Source organism: Sciurus carolinensis, chromosome 1 (assembly GCF_902686445.1).
Source record: "Sciurus carolinensis chromosome 1, mSciCar1.2, whole genome shotgun sequence".
In the NCBI taxonomy this organism is placed as follows: Eukaryota; Metazoa; Chordata; class Mammalia; order Rodentia; family Sciuridae; genus Sciurus; species Sciurus carolinensis.
In genome coordinates this window covers 182745466-182763355 of record NC_062213.1, presented here as the reverse complement: position 1 = coordinate 182763355, position 17890 = coordinate 182745466, and the positions used below count along the sequence as shown (strand labels likewise).

The 17890-nt window shown below is 55.7% G+C and overlaps 2 protein-coding genes across 7 annotated transcripts in view; one reads left to right on the top strand and one right to left on the bottom strand.

The window, feature by feature from the left end:
• Adprs (ADP-ribosylserine hydrolase) overlaps positions 1-7314 on the top strand; it is a 19408-nt gene extending 12094 nt beyond the window's left edge. Inside the window, exons 6-7 of the mRNA XM_047560514.1 lie at positions 4658-4937; positions 6098-7314. Of these exons, the coding sequence (XP_047416470.1) occupies positions 4658-4937; positions 6098-6107 (290 nt within the window). The 3' untranslated portion in view covers positions 6108-7314. The remainder of the gene's footprint in view (positions 1-4657; positions 4938-6097) is intronic.
• The window catches only part of Col8a2 (collagen type VIII alpha 2 chain), a 23320-nt gene extending 5430 nt beyond the window's left edge, over positions 1-17890 (bottom strand). The window contains exons 1-2 of one of the 6 annotated variants that reach the window (XM_047560430.1): positions 17759-17890; positions 10008-10052 (exon numbers count right to left, since the gene is read on the bottom strand). The gene's annotated coding sequence lies outside the window, so the exon portion shown is untranslated. Of the gene's footprint in view, positions 1-4640; positions 4812-7256; positions 7314-10007; positions 10138-16860; positions 16915-17758 lie in introns of those variants that run through there. The other 5 variants (XM_047560440.1, XM_047560449.1, XM_047560468.1 and 2 more) reach the window with 5 other exon arrangements.

Here is a 17890-nt window from a genome sequence, read left to right as displayed (position 1 = left end):
ATTTATTTGAGACAGTGTCTCCCTAAGTTGCCCAGGCTGTCCTTAAGCTTGCATTCCTCCTGCCTTAGCCTCCTGAGTTGCTGGGATTATAGGTATGCAACCCTGTACCCAGCAAAAGATCCAAATTTAGATATTATTTATGAGTGACTCCCAAAGTGACAGGGGCCTACAGAAGCTAGTTCTAGACCTCTGCCTGCTATGGTTCTCCAAACCCACTACCACCTCCCAGGCTGATCCACCCTCCTTGGGACCACAGCCTCCCCCAGACCAGTCACTCTCTGCAGCTAGATGTGCCTTTTAGAACGCCAGTCTGACTTCAGCATGTCCCCTACTGAAAACCCTTTGATGATAACCCCCACTACCATTTGCCAGACCAGTTCTCTGCCAGGCACTGAGTTGAGATCTTTAGAGATCTGAACTCATTTAATTCTCACAAAACTTACAAAAATTTCTCATCCCCATTTTCTAGATGCTAAAACTAAAGCAAAGGTCTCTAGAAAACACAGCTGTTATCTGACAGGTCTGTGCAACTTCAGGCTATGTTGATGGCCTTCTGAGCAGCCCTGAGACCCCCCTGCCCTCAGGATAAGTCTGTAATGCTTACTGGTGCTTAGTGGAAGGCCTTAGTAGTCAAGGCCTTTTTTTTTTTTTTTTTTTTTTTTTTTTTTTTTTTTTTTTAATCCATTGAGACATTTTATTTGTATGAATGTTTTACATCCCTAGAAAAAGAATCCCAGGATTTCATCTCCTGTGTGTGTTGGTCTTGCAGCTGAGGTTGTTAGTACAGTGAAAACAAACTGGTGGGACAGGAACAGATTCTTCTGCCATTTTTCTAGGTCTTTGAGATGCACACCAAATCAGGGGCTCGCTCCTGCCTTAACCAGCCTGTGAGCTCTCAATTTCCCCAGCTCTGTCATCCGCAATGATTTCAAACTTGCCAATGGAACCATGCTTCATCGTCACAGGAAGAAACCAGACGATGACTTTGGAACACAGTCTAGTATGAACCTAGTTGGCCTCTTCTCAACATTGTTGAAGTTGTTGAGTTCCAGTCAGAACATTCATATGTACCATCTCGAGGGCACAGCAAGATGGCAGAAAAAGCCCCAGGCCTTTTCAGTCTGTTCTGTGCCTGTATTTCCAACCCCATGGCCTACTACCCCTTTCTCTCCCCCACCCTTCACCCCAGTAACCCACAACTTACAGCTCCCATACCCCAGGCAGCCTCACACTTCGGGGCCTCTGTATCTGCCTTTCCTCTGCCTGCAATGTTCATTTCACCTCCGACTCATCCTTCAAGGCCCGGGGGGCTGTCGCCCCCTCCTCTATAACACTTTCCGACAGTTCACCCCGAACCCTTTGTGTCCTGACCTACCCCTGTTACAGCAGTTAGTCGAGCTAAGAGGACCAGGCCTGTGTGGGGAGAGGGGCAGGCTCTGGGGTCAGTGGCCAGCCTGAGTCTTCCACTCACCCAGAGGTCGGGGGGGGGGGAGGGTCTGGACAAGTGGCTTCCTCATCATATACAAAATTTGTATGTGAACCTTGTCACAGTGTTCTTCACAATAACCCAAAGTAGAGACCACCCAAGTATTCATCAAGGGAAGAATGGTTCAGCAAAACATGCTAGATCATACAATGGACTGACTATCTGGCTGGCTGATTTAGAGACAGGGTCTCACTATGTTGCTCAGGTTGGCCCCAGTCCTCCTGCCTCAGCCACCTGGGTAGCTGGGACAGGACTACAGGTATGTGCCACCATGCTGGGCTCAAAACAAGCTAAGCACCTGCTTCTCAGGGTCACTTTGATGAGCAGAGACGTAATGCCTGGTCAGAGCTGGTACCCATCATTCCAATAAAGGACTATTTGGCATTTTTCACACCCAAGGAAAGTCCCACTTCCCTCACCTCCTGCTTTGGGTTCCCCTCACCCTACTAGGGACCTCAACCTCTGTGCCTGGAGTGGGCAGGTTCAAGCTTATTCTCTCAAGTGGCCCATGAGGCTCATGCAATGGCCACTCGGGTGCCATATTCCACAGGTGTAGAGAGGAAGCTTGGGGCTGGGGAGCAGCTCAGCAGAGGAGCAGTCACCTCGTATGCATGAGACCCTAGCTTGTAACCCAGCATGAGAAAAGAAGGAAGGAGAGAAAGAGAAAGGGAAGGAAAGAAAGAAATAGAAGCCTAGATCATAAAAATCTTGCCCAGGGACATATGACCCGACTGTGCCAGAGCTGAAGCCTCCTCCAGGGCCTTCCCTCAGCACAGGTCACCTGCCTACATTGCTGCAACTAATGCCAGAACTTCAATGAGGACACACTGCACAGACCGGAGAGTGCTGGTGGAGGCACCGTGAGGCACTGTGCTAATGTTTGACATTTCACCCGTGCTGTCCTTGTTTCAGAGATGAGGAAACAGGGAGAGAAGTCCTCCATCAACAGCACCACGGGCAGAACCTAAACTCAGGCAGCCTGACTAGAGCCCAGCCTCATCACCATGCCATGCCATCTCTCCAGAGTACTGTGGGGCAAGGACCTCCTGCATGGGTCACCTGAGCTGAGGCACTGGCGGGGGTGGGGGTGCTCACACATGTACAGAGCCAGATTCTATCTGGTGGGTAGATGGAGGATAGGAAAGTGGGGGTGGGGGCAGAGCAGGTAGAGGAAGCAGAGGGAGTGGAGAGAGTAGCTTCTGTCCTGGATAGGCCAGGGCCAACATCATGACACCAACACAGGAGGACCCAGGACTGCCCTGGCTCTGGGGATTGTGGGGGTGATGGAGGGTGCAACCAGAGGATGCCCAGGCAGGCAGGGTACCAAAGGAAGAGCCCCGGGGCCAGCAGGGAGTAGGGACCCCCAGCACCTGCCCTCCTTTCATTCCTCTTTGGTAATGGGGGTCCTCCAGGAAGTGTCCCTGACCCACCCCATACCTCACAGCACCTCTCACAAACTCTGTGAGTGTGTGTGTGTGTGTGTGTGTGTGTGTGTGTGTGAGAGAGAGAGAGAGAGAACGAGAGAACGAGAACACACACACACACACACACACCCTTGCTGAGGTCGGGAACCAGGTCGGAAGCCTGCCCCCAGAGCAGGGATTTCTGCAAGCGAGGAGAGAAATGAGGGTGACAACTGAGATGGGGTGTCAGGCACAGCCCAGACGTTTAGCAAGGTGATTCAGTTCCCCCAGCATCCAGGAAAGAGTGATCACGTGTGACTCCAGTCTGCAGAGTGGGAGCCGAGCCTTGGAGAAGCACAAAGCTGAGTGCGTGCTGTTGGGGCAGAGGTCTGTGAGGAACCAGGGCTCTTGGCCATTAGGACCCTTGCCCCGGGGGGGAGGGAGAGTGAGACCAGAGAGCCGAAGCTGCAGGGGTACTGGCCAGCTGAGAGGAGAGGCTTTCCCAGCTTTGGGTGGCACCTGTGGGTTAGCAGGGCAGGCACTGCAACTCCTAGAGGGGAGGCTGACATGTGCCAGTCTCAGCATGGGTTTGGGGGTGGAAATGAGCCCACAGCAGTGAGAAGGGTGTGGTGAGCCTGTTCAGGGGGCTGCAGAAAGAAATGATGCCCTTGCAATTGCACAACAGGTCAGTCTCAGCGGGGCAGTCACCCTGCCAATCACCATGAGGCCCCGCCCACCGGCCTCCTGTCTGTCACTCCCTCCCCACCACACTCTGGCCTCTGCAGATTTTGTGCCCTGACCGCTTCTCCACGACCATGACTTGCCTTATTCTTGCATGCTGGGGAAGCCTGTCGCATGCCTTCCTCGGGCTCTGCTGCCTGTGGGTGCCTGTCATAGCTCTTTGACTCTGTGGCTCCCCCAACTCCATGCCCAGCTCGGGGCCTGGCTGGCACATGGCAATGCTCCAAAATGCTTGACATACTCAATTCACCATAGGGTTTAAAGAGCACACTAACAACTCGCTCAATCCCTTCTCAGACTTCTCACAGACATACGTCACATATGCCCAGGAAGTCCCTTCTCCTGGCCAGAGGGGTCATCTGGGCTAGAATGGGAAGAGGTGAGGACATTTAGATTCCCTCACTAAGAACAACCTGCTCCGTAATGGAGGAGCAAAAGGTAGACCGATTGGATTCATTTGCACTTTGCTCTCCCGTGACCAATTCCAGCAGGGGAGCAGGGGAGCAGGGGAGCAGGGGGCCAGGGGGCCAGGGGTCAGGGGTCAGGTCCTGAGGCTCAAGCAAGCTCTGTCCATGACTGGCTGAGTGACCTTGGGTAAGCGATCACCCTCTCTGGTGACCTCCGGAAGTGAAGACAGGAAGGGGGCAGGGCCGGCAGGGGCTGGAGCCTGTCGGAGGTGGGACACATTCAGGAGACGCTGATTCAGGGGATTGAGCAGTGGCGGCGGCGGGGTAGACTCGGTGTTTGGACAGCTGCAAGTCCTTAACGGGGATTTCCCCCCTTTTCAACAAATCCCCGTAAAACAGCATTTCGTCCAAGTCAGCGTTTTGTGGCAGCCTGGCCTCCTCCCAGGGAAGCCAAGGAGACTGGCTGGGAGCAGGGGATGCTCCTGGGACTTTGAGACCAAGGGGTTTGGAAACGGGCCTCCGAAGAAAGAAGTGCAAAAGGCAGACCCCTCCCCTGGAAGTGCCCAGGGAGGGCAGGCGCATGGCTAACGTGACCCTTCTCACCAGCCCCTCTCCCGCAGGCTCCGGTCCCAGGGTGAGTAGCAGAGGCCCAGTGAAGCCACGGACTGAAAGGCCTGCCCACTCCTCGGATGAGTCTCTGCGGTCCGACGCGGAGGGGCCCAGGCTCCCTGTGGACAGCGCAGCGGGGGCTCGGCGACGTGGCCCAGCAGCGCAGGCGAGGCTAGGGGCCGCGCAGACCCCTGGAGCGGGCCCGCCCTCCGAGCCCCCCGCCCACCGCAGCCGGGTGGCTGCAGCGAGGGGCGGTGGGAGCGCCGGGGCGGCCCGGCGGCCAAACCACAGGTATGCTATGAGACGCTTCCTGTGGCGGAGACATGTCTGCGGGATCCGGCTGCCCGCGGCCCGCCCGGTGCCTCCCGTCTCCGTCCCCGAGCCTCCTCTCCATTCTTTCTTCCTCTCTACGCTCTCCCTGCTCTTTTTAAATTTTTTTTTTTTTTACATTTTTGGTACTGGGGATTGAACCCAGCGGCTCCTATCCACTGAGTCACATCTCCAGTCCTTTTTTATATTTTATTTTGAGACAGGGTCTCGCCAAGTTGCTTAGGGCTTTGCTAAGTTACTGAGGCTGGTTTTAAACTGGCATCCTCCCGCCCCAGCCTCCCAGTCCCTGGGATGACAGGCGAGTGCCACCACATTGGGCTTCTCTTCCTGCTCTCTAGCCCTGACTCAACCTGCACCCCGTACCAGCATCCGGCCCAGTCTGCCTCTCGCCAGATCACAGCATTTCTTGCTCAGGCTGTCCCCATCAGGTCTAGGACTGGGATCCCCGAAGGCCCTCCTAGGTTCAGGCAACCTCAGGACTCAGCAGGAACACCTACCAACTGGGTGATCTTGGCCAAGTGACTTAACTTCTCTCACCCTCATTGGCCTCATCTGTAAAAGAATTAACTGAGCCCAGCAGGGTGAGTGGGGCACGCCTGTAATCCCTAAGGCTGGGGAGACTGAGGCAAAAGGATTGCAAGTTCAAGGTCAGCCTCAGCAATTTAACAAGGCCCTACACAACATTTCAAGAGGAGAACTCATCTCAAAATAAAAAAAATAAAAAGGACTAGGGATGTAGCTCAGTGGTTCAATCCCTGGTATTTAAAAAAAAAAAAAAAGGAATGAACTGAAACCAGGCACTGTGGCGCACACCTGTGATCCCAGCAACTCGGAAGGCTGAGGCAGGAGGATTGCAAGGTCCAGGGGCTGGGCAACTTAGCAAGACCCTGTCTCAAAATAAAAAGACCGAAAATGTAACTGAGTGTTAAAGCACCTCTGAGTTCAGCTCCCAATACAAAAACATAAAACAAAAAACAAAAAATCAATCCAGATCACCTGAGCCACCAGCCCTTCCAGGTGTGTTCCTCTATCAGGCTAGCTATTCTGATAGTCAGGAAGTCCTCCCTTCATTCTGAGAACCCTCCTGCTACTAAGCAACATCTCTCTTTCATCCCTTCAAGACTAGAGTGACCTGCCACCAAAGGATAGTACCTTCTGCAACAAACACCATTTTCTGGCCTTGCCATTCCTGAGATGAGCCCCAGAGTCTGCTTAGGACGAGGACTGCATTGTGGATCTTGGGACAGAGCAGACGGAGTGCCCTCCTCACCCACTAGGCCAGACAACCCACTTCAAGCCCCCGAGCTTCTCCAGGCTTCTGGAGCCCTGCCCCCCATCCCCCTTTCCTGGGTCTCAGCAGAAGGGGGCCTGCTTCCCACACAAGGCCCAGGCCAGCACCTCTTCTCAGGGGCCTCCCCTGGTCTGTCAGTGGCTTCTCTGGCCCTGGGTTCCAGCCTGTCCATCCACATGTCCACACCAGCCTAACCCCCTCCCAGTCACCTGTGCCCTCAAGCCCTCCCCAGTGTAGCTCTGGAAGGAACGTCACGACTTCTTAGTCCACGTGCACCTCACCAGGGTGACCTTGCCCTGGACCCTGTCCCTCCTGCCTTCAGAGGCTTTTCCTCTCATCTGCACCCTTCCTCTGCCTACCCTGCAGACCCAGGCCCGCCCCCAGGAGCTGGCCCAGGCCTGCTGTCCCTCTGGATGTGTCTCCTGCAGCCTCCGCTCTGGCCAGTTCCCCAGCTCCCCTGGCTCCTGTCCCATCACCAAGGACTCTCACTTGGTCTCCAGCTCCGACCTCCCCTGAGCCTTAGACTCGGGTGCTCAACTGTCGACCAGGCAGCCCCTCCGATGCCTCCACCCACACTGCTGCCATTTCCTTCTCACTCATTACTTACTTCTCCACCCCCAGTGGCCAGGCCAAAAATCTGAACATTGCTTCTGACCCTTTTTTCAGTACAGGGAAGTGAAGAATCTCTCAATGCCTTTGTCCAATTAGAAAAGGCCACCCAATCTCCCAGTCAACTCAGCCCTTCCTTATTGCCTTTCTTGAATATTCTCACTCAATAACCAACCTACACAACTGTACATGACATCCCTATTCCTTTCTCACTAAAATATCCAGTCTAATCCTGTGGACTCTGTCTCCTCTTTTTTATTTCTCTCACTTCTTTTTCTTCCCCATACCCTCTGCCCTAATACAGACCTTGTACTCCCCCCAGCACATCCCAGCCATTCAGTAGCTTGTTAAATTACTAGTTGGGTGTTGGGGGTGCATACCTGCAATCCCAGTGACTCAGGAGGCTGAGGCAGGAGGATTGCAAGCTGGAGGCCAGCCTTGGCAACTTAGTGAGACCCTGTCTCAAAATAAAAAAGACTGGGGATGTGGCTCAGTGGTAGAGCATCCATGGGTTCAATCTCCAGTACAAAAAAAAAAAAAGAAAAGAAAAAGAAAAAAGAAAAAAAGAAAAAGAAAGAAAGAAAAAAAGAAAATTTAAGTTGCTACATCCTCACTTGGATATTTATAAAAGTCTCTTACCCCACCCCCACGCTCAGCTTCTATTTTCAACCTATCCTACGTTGACCCCAATGATGCTTCTCAAACTTTAGCCTGTGTCAGAATCAAGACAATTAGTTAGAAAACAGATGCCTGGGCCCTGTCCTGAATCAGGGGTGCGGGTGGGCATCTCTGTCTCTACCACTCTTCCAGGTGAAGCTGGCGCTGCCTCTGACCCTCCGTTGGCACAGCTCTGCCCATGGTTCTCCCCTACTCTAAGGTCCCCAGGAACTCCCTAGTGGTGACAGGGTCAAGTCCCTGTCATTCCTCAATTCATGTGGCTCTCTGAAGAAAGAGGCACGTTTTAGACTTGGCAGGCTGTGGACCCATGAGGAAGGAGCAGGCAGCAAGGGCAGAGAGCCTGGTGGCCAGCACAAGCGTGGCCGAGCCCTGAGGTTGTCAAGGGGACACTCCAGGTGTGAGAGTTGTGAGAGAGGACGGGGACCGGGGGGATGCATGGGCCACATGGTGTGCGCTGGCCCCTTCCTCCATGTTGTGCTGATGAATTCAGATTGTCACGGGGTGACTCGGGCATCTCGTGTTCCTGTGTCACAAACCCATCTGCCCAACCATCTCCATCAGTGACCGTCTTCTCTGTCCTCTCCCACATCCTTCTGCCTAGATCTCTGAGTTTCAGTCTCTGTAAATCCTGAGCTATTGGTCACTTGCCAAACCCTCTGAAAGGCCAGCACCACGGGCCACATCCACTCATGCTCCCTCAGGTCTACCTGCCCTCCTTGGACGATGCCTGAGTAGCCACACATGGTCTGGCAGGGACTTGGTGGTCTGGCGCCCACGAGCAGACAGCCCTGTCTGCTGGATCACCGTGAGGCTCACCTTAGCGCGTGGCTAAGGGCTGCTCCAAAGGCAAAGGCTGCCTGGAATTTTGGAGCTAGAGCATGGAGGGAGGTGACCAGGCTGGGGTGGGGCTGCCTGGGGACCCCCTCGTCACCCAGGTTGATGGCAGGACAGGAGTGTGCCCTCTCCCATCTTGTCTGTTCCTACCAGGTTTCAGTTCCACCCAAGAGCCCAACATCCCTCACCCTGGTGAGTGAGGTACCCAGACCACAGGGACCTCGATTTTGGAAGCAGAAGTAGAAGAAGGCTTGAAGGACAGGTCAGAGTCCAGCAAGTCCAGAGGGACAGTGATGGTGGCACAGTCCTAGCTGAGAGCAGGTGTCTGGACTAGGAAGACTACCTGCGGGTCTGTGGGAGAACCACGCAGATCACGGTCCGGTTCATGGGGGGTTGCTGCAGCCTGGAGGGGGGCTGCCACTCCCCCTTGGGGACACCCACGTTTAGGGAGTGAGAGGCACCTTGGGCTTCACCCCAGCACCCCAGAAACCAGACACCCAGACTTGCCACTGCTCCCCGAAACCTCGTCACCAGCGTGACCCCCTCCGCCCCTCCTTTCTACTTTTCTCCTCCAGGGCAAACGTTGCCACATTTGAGACCCAGTCCAAAGGCCTCCTCCTCCAAGCAGCCTTGATGGGCTCCCTCCTCCAGGGTACCCCTCTTCCCTGCAGCCACCCTGCCCTGCCTACAGAGGCTGACACTCCCCGGGTGCTCAGGTCTGCAGCTAGGGCTCCAGGGCTGACCATCCACCTCCCACTTCAGTGCAGCCCCAGGGTGACTTATGGGAGCCCCTGTCTCTCTGTGGCTCTTCCTGCATCCTTCTCAGCTCTGAGCGTGCGAGGGGCTGAGCCTCCCTTCCTGCAGGTGGCCGCCTTCACTTCCCAGGCCCCGGCCTCTGCTTATCTCTGACTCTAGACACCCCACCATCCCCAGGGAGACGGAGCATCCAGGGAGGTGAAGACGGCCTGGCAGGGACAGATGAGCCTGTAGAGGCCAAGACAGGGCAGGACCAGGACAACCACAGATCCTGAGGTCAGCAGCCAGGGCCACTGGCTCTTCCCCACCAAGGGGCTCGGGCCTCCATGGGTGCAAAGGCAGTGAGCCTCTGACCAGGACGGACCTGAGGCCGCTGCCCAGCCCAGGCCTGCAGGCGGGGCCCTCGCTGCCCCGCGTCCTCGCCTTCTGGTTCGCATTTGCAGCGTTTTCCGGAGCGCCACCCGCGCCCGCTGCGCCCCAGCCTGCCAAGATTCCTGGGCCTCCGCGGCTTCCCCACATGGTGGCGGCAAACGGCAGCAGGAGGGGGCCGGCCTGGGCAGGGAGAGGGCCCGGCGGGAGTGTGGCCAGGCCACTGCACCCAGACCGGGCCAAGCAAACACGGCTGCGCCAAGGAGCAGGGAGAAATAGTTCACAAATGAGAAAAAGCTGCTTCCGAGTTGGGCCGGAGTTTTACAGAACAGGCCGCAGGGAGCTGAGGTCACCTGCAAGAGGGCCTGCCACAAGGATACGCTGGGCCTGGGAGGAGCTTCTGCTGCAGCAGGAGGGAGAGAGGTAGGACAACAAGAAGCACAGGCCTCATCCAGCCTGGGATATCAGAAAACCCCACACCAAATCTAACTTACCTTTCAGGTTGGAGGGGCCTGGGAAGGTCCCAGCAGAGGCAGGGCCTGAGGATGAATGAAAGGAGCAATGAGGAGACACCAGGAATTCAGGCGAAGTGGTGCACACCTGTAACTTCAGCAACATGGGAGGCTGGGGCAGGAGGATCACAAGTTTGAGGTCAGCCTTGGCAACTTAGTGGGACCCTGTCTCAAAACAAAAACTAAAAAGTGCTGGGGTTGTAGCTCAGTGGAAGAGAACCCATGGGTTCATCCCCAGTGTCAAAAACAAACAAGCAAAAGAAGCCCAGGAAGCCTCTGGCCCTGACCCACAGCCACCCCAGGCCTGCTGCCTTCTTCCCAGGAGCCCGCTGGAAATTCGGCCCCAGCCTCAACCTGCCTCCTCAGGCCCTTCCCTCTGGAAGTGCCACACTTGCCTGTTCTTCATTCCCTCCAAGCACCCTCGGCAGTGCATGTTGGGGACCTGGCCTGGGGGTGATGCTCTGTCCGGAGGCCCAGGCTGAGGAAACCTCTTCTGTGCGTCAGGGTCCCTTCCCTGTGTCAGACCTGGTTGTGGACGGTCTCTACTCTGGGGGATGATCCCTGCTGGGAAAGCTCCTACTCCATGGGGACCCAGGGCCACATGTCTCTGCCCCATACCTTAACCTGCCATGGAGAAGCTGGGGGCATCAGAAACACAGAGCAGGGAACACTCCCTCCTCCGTGAGCTCCCCCTGAAGACTTCATGGAGGAAGGGACACTGGAGTTGGATCCTAAAGGGTGAGTAGGAGTCTGAAAGGCAGACAAAGTAAGAAAAAGAATTTCAGGCTTGTCAGAAGCTACCTGGCAGATACAGGAAAGCCAGAGTGCTGTGGGGTCAGGGAGGACCAGCAGGAACTAAAGTCGGAACAGGACAGGAAGGACCTTGAGTGCACATTTGCATGTCTCTAGAAATCAATGGAGAGCCACGGAAGGTTGTTGAGCAGGGAGGTGATGTGGTCAGAACCCTGGATGGCCAGGTCCCCATTTCTGCCTCAACCAAGCATGGTGCTGGACTCTGTCGACGGGCCTAGTCCAGGTCACACTCTATACAGAGGAGCCAGGGCTGGAATCCAGACCCAGACGTGACTCCTGGGTGGCTGGGCAGGGGACGCCCAGCCAGCCCACCTGGCAGCGAGGCCGACAGCTGCGTCACTCTCTCCCCCAGCTGCCTGCTGGCCTCTGCCCGCTCCCATGGAAACTCTGACATCCCGGCCTTCTCTAGCTGCACAGGCAGCCAGATGCCAAAGCCAGCAGCTCCTAGGCCTTCTCTCCACCTCAGCGATCCTGCCACCATCCCTGCCCCGAACACCGTGAGGCCACTTTCTGAGCGCATCCTGGCTGATGAGGCTAGGCAGGAGGTCCTCACACTCAGCCTCCCCCCACCCCTCCCCACACCTGCATCTGGGGAAAATGACAAAGGTGAACTCGACCTGCTCGGGGTGGGGAGAGGCGATGACAGGTCCATGGCCCAGGCGGAGGGAACACCATGAGGGTGTGGAGGCGTGAAGGCCCTGCACATGCTCAGGCGGGGAGAGAATTCAAACAACATAACCAGCAGGGAACCAGCTAACCAAGCTAACCACCACTAGCCCCGTGAGCCCCTGCCACGGCCTGCACTCTTCTGGATATTCTCCTGGATCATTTCATTTAATCCTCACAATAACCCAGTGGCACAGATACTTTGCCTTCCCTTTTTATAGCTAGGGAAACTAAGGGACAGAGAGGTTATGTAACTGGTCCAGGGTCACCCAGATCATGAAGGGAAGAGCCTAAATTTAACATTGGTTGTTGGCTACAAATCCTGCAATCTTTTTTTTTTTTTGGTACTGAGGATTGAACTCAGGGGCACTCGACCACTGAGCCGCATCCCCAGTCCTTTTTTGTATTTTATTTAGAGATGGTCTCGCTGAGTTGCTTACAACCTTGCTAAGTTGCTGAGGCTGGCTTGGAACTTGCAATCCTCCTGCCTCAGCCTCCCGAGGGGCTGAGATTACAAGCATGTGCCACCGCACCCAGCTAAACCCTGCAATCTTAACTATCAGCTGATTATACAGATGATGAGACATGAGAAGGGGTGGCTGGGGTCAGGCAGAAATGCCTTGAATATCAGGATCAGAGACTTGGGTCCACCCTAAAGCTGGCTCCCCTTCTCTATCCAATTTTAATAATGATGGTCGCTGATGGCCTTAATGATAATGGTCTCTAAACCACATTGTATACAACGGGCATAGCACTAGGCATGCTCTAAGCATTACTCTATCAAATCCTCCTATAACCCTGGAAGGCTGGACCTGCTGTCCCATTATGCTGAGGAGGATCACTGAGGCCCAGAGAGGTCAGAGGACAAGCAAATAAAGTGGGAAGGATCTGCATCCAGGTCTGCCCAGCCCCAGGGCAGCCAAGCCCTGCACAGTCGGGCTTCCTGGAGACCTGGGTCCTGTTCCCCACTTCCACTCCAGCCCCACACATCCACTGCCTACTGCCTCAATCCAGATGGCACCAGGGCCAAGCAGGCTGGGCGGAGTGAACAGTTACTACATAGGGGGTGCCTGAGCCTTCTTCAATGGGACTCTGTTCTTAACCCCCACCCCCAACCTTCTCTAATCCTCTTCTTGAGTCCCTCCCTGGCGACATCTCCCCTTTGCACAGGGGCTGCCACTGCCTTCTAAATCCCAGGTCAGATGTAGGTGGGACAGCCCACACTCCCCACTCCCAGCAGCCTCAGAAAGCTGCAGGGCTCCCAAGGAGGCTGGCCAGGGTCTCAGCCCACTTCCCCACTCCAACTCTCCAAACCAAACTGCTGAGGCCATGAGTGAACAGCTGGCTCCTCCCAGAGAGGGAGGTGGTGGGAGTAAAAGGGTCCACTTCCGAGCCCCTACTCAGGGCAAGGTTCTGGGCCAAGAGTCTTATTTTTTAAATCATGGGTTAAGAGAACCACTCTGGAGCCCAGCTGTGTGTGTTCTTATCCCAGTCATCTACCTCTGCCTCAGCTTCTTCATCAATGAAATGGGAACAAGACGGGAATGGTGGTGCACGCCTATAATCCCAGCAGCTCGGGAGGCTGAGGCAGGAAGATCACAAGTTCAAAGCCAGCCTCAGCAACTTAGCAAGGCCCTAAACAACTCAGTGAAACCCTGTCTCAAAATAAAAAATAAAATGGGCTGGGGATGTGGCTCAGTGGTTAAGTGCCCCTGGGTTCAATCCCTGATACCAAAAAAAAAAAAAAAGAAAGAAAGAAAGGGGAACAATTCCTACCTCACCAAGCATTTGTGAGGATTAAGTTCTGCACATTGGACCCAGAGCAGAGCTGGGCATATAGGATCATTCCATAAATGTTTTTATTATTATAAATGTCATCACCATGATACCTCCCAGTAGCCCTGTGAGGGATTTTATTAAAAGCCTCATTTTATAGATAAGAAACTGAGGCTTAAAGAAGTCATTTGCCCAAGTTCACCAGCTGGCCAGAGGAGGGCATTGAGAGCTTGGTCCCAACTGAGTGAGTCCCCAGAGATGCTGAGGACAGCCCCCTAGTGCCTCAGTGGGGACATGGTGTTCCTGGGGGGGCCCTGCGCATCACCCCCCACCTCCTGACTGACTTCAGGGGCTCCGCCCGCCCCCAGCCCCTGCTGCCGCTGCAGGAGGGGCTCTGCATTCCTGGCTAAGCGGCCGGATTTGCTGTGCTCCGGGAACTATGAAAAGAATGTTTGCCACGAGCCGAGCCGTGGTCGCCTGTCAGGGAGCGTGGCCTGAAGGGCCCACGCAGAGCGTTGTGGCAGCCAGCACAGTGCGAGAGAAGGTGGCTAAACCGAAGGGAGAACTTCCGGGTCGTGAGGGCTGCAGACATTGGATGGGGTGGAGGCCAAAGCGTCGGCCTCTGGGATCATTCAGGAGAGGAGGAACGACCCCTCCGCCCGCAGCCCGGTCTTCCTCACTGCAGGCTGCAGGAGAGCCAGGCTGGCTTTACTGGTCCATCTCATGGATGGGAGCAGGAGACGGAGAAAGATCATTTGAGGTCACACGGCAGCCAGTGGCAGAACTGAGACAGGCAGAGCCCTCGGCTCAGGCCACCTTCCGCGCAGAGGCTGCTCACAGGGTACAACCGAGGTTCTTAGATACCAGAAAATACCATTTTAGCCCTACTGTTCTAGGTTCTCCTTGGGCCCGACTTTCTTGTGCCTGGTACTCCCGTGCTGCCCGCCCACCAGAAAAAACACCTTGTGCTACATAAACGCCTGGCACCCTGTAGATGCTCAGGAACCAAGTCTCCGTTCCTTTCCCAACCAAGTCAAGCCCCGAAGCAGCCAGAGGTCAGTAGGAAGAATAAGAGCTATGTGTCCTCGGAGGTCTGGGAGTGAATCCTGGACCCACACTCAACAAACAGGCAGGCCACCAGCCTCTCTGAACTCCACTTACCCCTCTGTTAAATGGGCCACCAATCCCTGCCTCACAGCATTGTTACAAGGATTATGTGAGACATCTGAACATAGGATCTAGTATACAGTAAGTACCCAATAAACTCTTATTGTTCCCGCACCTCAAGGGGACAGAAAGAGAAATTAAAATTAGAGAATCTCAAGTGACAAGGTTTCCTGCACCCCAGGTCCTTGTGGGCCCTGTGAGGGAGGGCAGCCTGCAGTGAGGAAGCAGACCTGCATCCAGAGTCCTAGTCTCTGGTCTCAGTTCTGTCACTGGCTGCTCGGTGACCTCAGGTGATCTTTCCCCTGTGTCTCCTAATCTCATCCTTGAGATGGGCCAGTAATGCTAGCCTGACTCTTCTCAAGGGGTACTAGCCCTCTTGCGTGGGCCTCTATGTCCTCCAAGAGCAGGAAACCCACCTATCCTGGTTGCTTAGGACAGTAACCCTTCCGTTCAAAACTTTCCAAGCCTCTGAATGGAGGCAGGGTCTAGTCCTCCCTAGTCTGTTCCCAGGATCCAGAGAGGTGGAAGGTACACTGGTCAGAAATGTGAGTGAAATGCAGGTGAAAGTTCTAGGTGCTGCCCTCCACCACCAGTGTGACCTGGGGCTACCCCTCACCTCTCCACAGGCCAAATGATCCTGGCATTCCCATTTTGTAGATGGGAAACTAAGGTACAGAGATGGAAAGTGACAGGTCTATCTGACACCAGCATGGGCTCTTTCCCACACTGTACATGCTGCATTCACTTGAGATTTTCTGTCTACACCCTACCCACTGGATATGTGCACAGAGCAGAGAGGGTCTGGAATTCTCTTCCTGGGAGTGATTTCCATGGCTGGTGTCTGGGCATATACATGCACACTCTGATCTTACACACCCAACCAGGCTTCTCTACACATCCAAGGACTCCCAGGGTCCACCCCTGAACTCATGGCCACCCAGACCCCATCTTTCCAGTTTCAGATCCCAGAGGCCAAACCCTCATTTCCCCTGCATCTCCCTCCTCTGGGGACAGGTCACAGCCACCCTGAGCAAGGTTCTTGATCTACCTCCTCCTCTCCTACCGTCGGTCAGTTTCTCCCCTCATTCCTCTCCATCTTTCTCTTCTCATCCCCATGGCAACCACCCTTAAGCCCCTTTCATCTTCCTCCTCAAACTCTGTCTCCCTGCCTCTAAGATTCCCCTAGAGCAGCCACAGTGATCTCCAGGCTGTATCACTCTGCAGCTCACACCCTGTTCCTGGACAAGGCCCTTGGAAATCTGCCTTCCCACTGTGATTCTCTCCCACTCCCCACTGTGTGATCCAGCAGTCCCTATCACTCCCCGTCCCTGAGTCCTTTCAGCTTCCCACCACCTCACCTCTGCACGTGCTGCTCCCTTAGTGGGGCACAGCCTCCAACTCGCCCTTTCACCCCAGGCACCTGTTAAAATTCTCATTGTCCTTGAAAGTCTGCCACAGACAGAATCCTCTTGGGTGTTGCTGTCCCTGATTCAACCCCCACCCCCGAATTTCAGGGTGCAAGGTGCCTCCCTCTGGTGTATCTCAAACAGGCACCTTGAGACCACAGTTGCACCCCATGTGAAAGGTCATTGTGCCTCTCTGGTTCTTTCACCCCACTCTATAGGTGCCTTGCACCACGGCTGGGACCATCTCATCGGAGGCCCCACTTCCCTACAAAGGGGGTCCAAGCCTGCCACTGGGGTTCTGGATTGAGCTGGGGGGCCAGCAGAGTAGGGAAGCTGGGCTCAGCCATCCTTTGACCTGGCTCAGGTCCAGAGCAGGAGAAGCAGTGGAGCTTGGGGGCTTAGGCTGTCAGCCCTGTGTGGTGTCTTTCCCCTCCCTGTTGCTACTGGACACGTGCACCTCCACTCTTCCCTTCCCCTTCCTCCAAGCCAGAGTGGAAACACTCTTGTTCACTGCGGTAGACTAAGTGAAATCGGAGAGAGAGACCCTGGTGAGCATGTGGGTGTGAGCATGTGTGTGCGTGCTGTCCTGTCTGAGAACGTCTGGCTGGGCCACATGGGGCCTGACGTGTGTCTGTAGAAGTCTGGGTTTGTGTGTGCGTGCCATTGTTTTAGAATTTGTGGTGGTATGTGTTGAAGAGGAGTGTGCTCACGCATATCTAATGAATGTTTGAGTCAGTATGTGACTGTGTGTGACTCTCTGTGGGAGGCAGCGTAGCTGTGTGTGACTATGTGTATCTGTGGTTTGTCATCATTATCCTTTTGGGGTTATTGTGTGTCCAAGGCTCTCTCAGTGTTCACCAGCCCTGACAGACTGCTAGTTCTCCTTGGTGTCTCTCCCAGACTCCTAACTCCTCCCCTGTGGGCCCTCTCTGTTAGGGCAGCTCAGTCCTTGAGAGGGACACCCAGGTGCAGGGCGCTCCAGCATCTCTGCCCCACAGCCCTCATACCTTCCAGATATCCACTGCAGCTTCCAGAGGCCGCCTTCGCTAAGGGCGGGGAGAAGGAAGACTTGAGGGTTGCCAGGTCACTCTGCAGGAGGCCAGTGGTATTTCTCTCAGAAATCTAGCATGTTCTCTCCCAGTCAGGTATCACAACTCAGGTACACACACACACACACACACACACACACACACACACACACAAACTCTGAGGGGCCTGCCCTTCCCCACTGGAGATTCCTGGGCCCTTCTGGCTGACTAGCGGTTCTCCACCTGGGGCCTCCTGGGCCAGCGTGTCTCCGGTCCCAGGGCAGAGACACCCGGGAGGCTGTTCTGGGGCCCTGGAACCGCCGCTGCTCTTGGCCAGGCGACAACCCACCCCCTCAACTCTTACAAGGCTCAGTCTCTGGCAGGGGCATTCCTCAGAACCTCAGTCTCCAGTCTGGGGTGGGGCTACCAGGAGGGACTTGGGGGACAGAGGCAGAAAAACTGAGAGGTCTGAAGCAATTGGGAAGCGGCAGAAAGAGGCGAGCGCGGAGGCCGGCGCTCAGGGGCTCCGCGGCCCTCCCTCCTCCTCTGCTCCACCGCCCCGCCAAGGAAGTTTTGTTATTCCCATTTTACAGGTGTGACGCGAGGCTGAGGAGCGAGGCGACACGCCCTGAGCCACATCGCCTGGGATTCCACCCGGCACCCTCTCCGCTGGAGCCCTCGCTTCTGGAAAAGGAAGGGAAGAGGGGGCTTCATCCAGGTTCCTGGCCGCGGGGAGGGCGACCGACTCGCACCGACCGCCTGGCCCAAGCCCGCCATCCCGTCCCTAGTCTGGAGTCCGAAGCGCCGGTGCAGTCCTGGGGAAGCCGGGCCGGGTCCTGCCCGGAGCCCCCAGCCCAAGCCGGGTGCCCACCTTTACCTGCAGGGTGGCCGCGGGCGCTGCTCCGGCCCTCGAGGGCGGCCCGGGCGGCTGGGCGGACGGCGGCGTCGGGGTCCGCGCCGGCGGGGCTCGGCGGTGCTCTGCCGGCCGCCCCTCGGCGCTGCGGAGTGG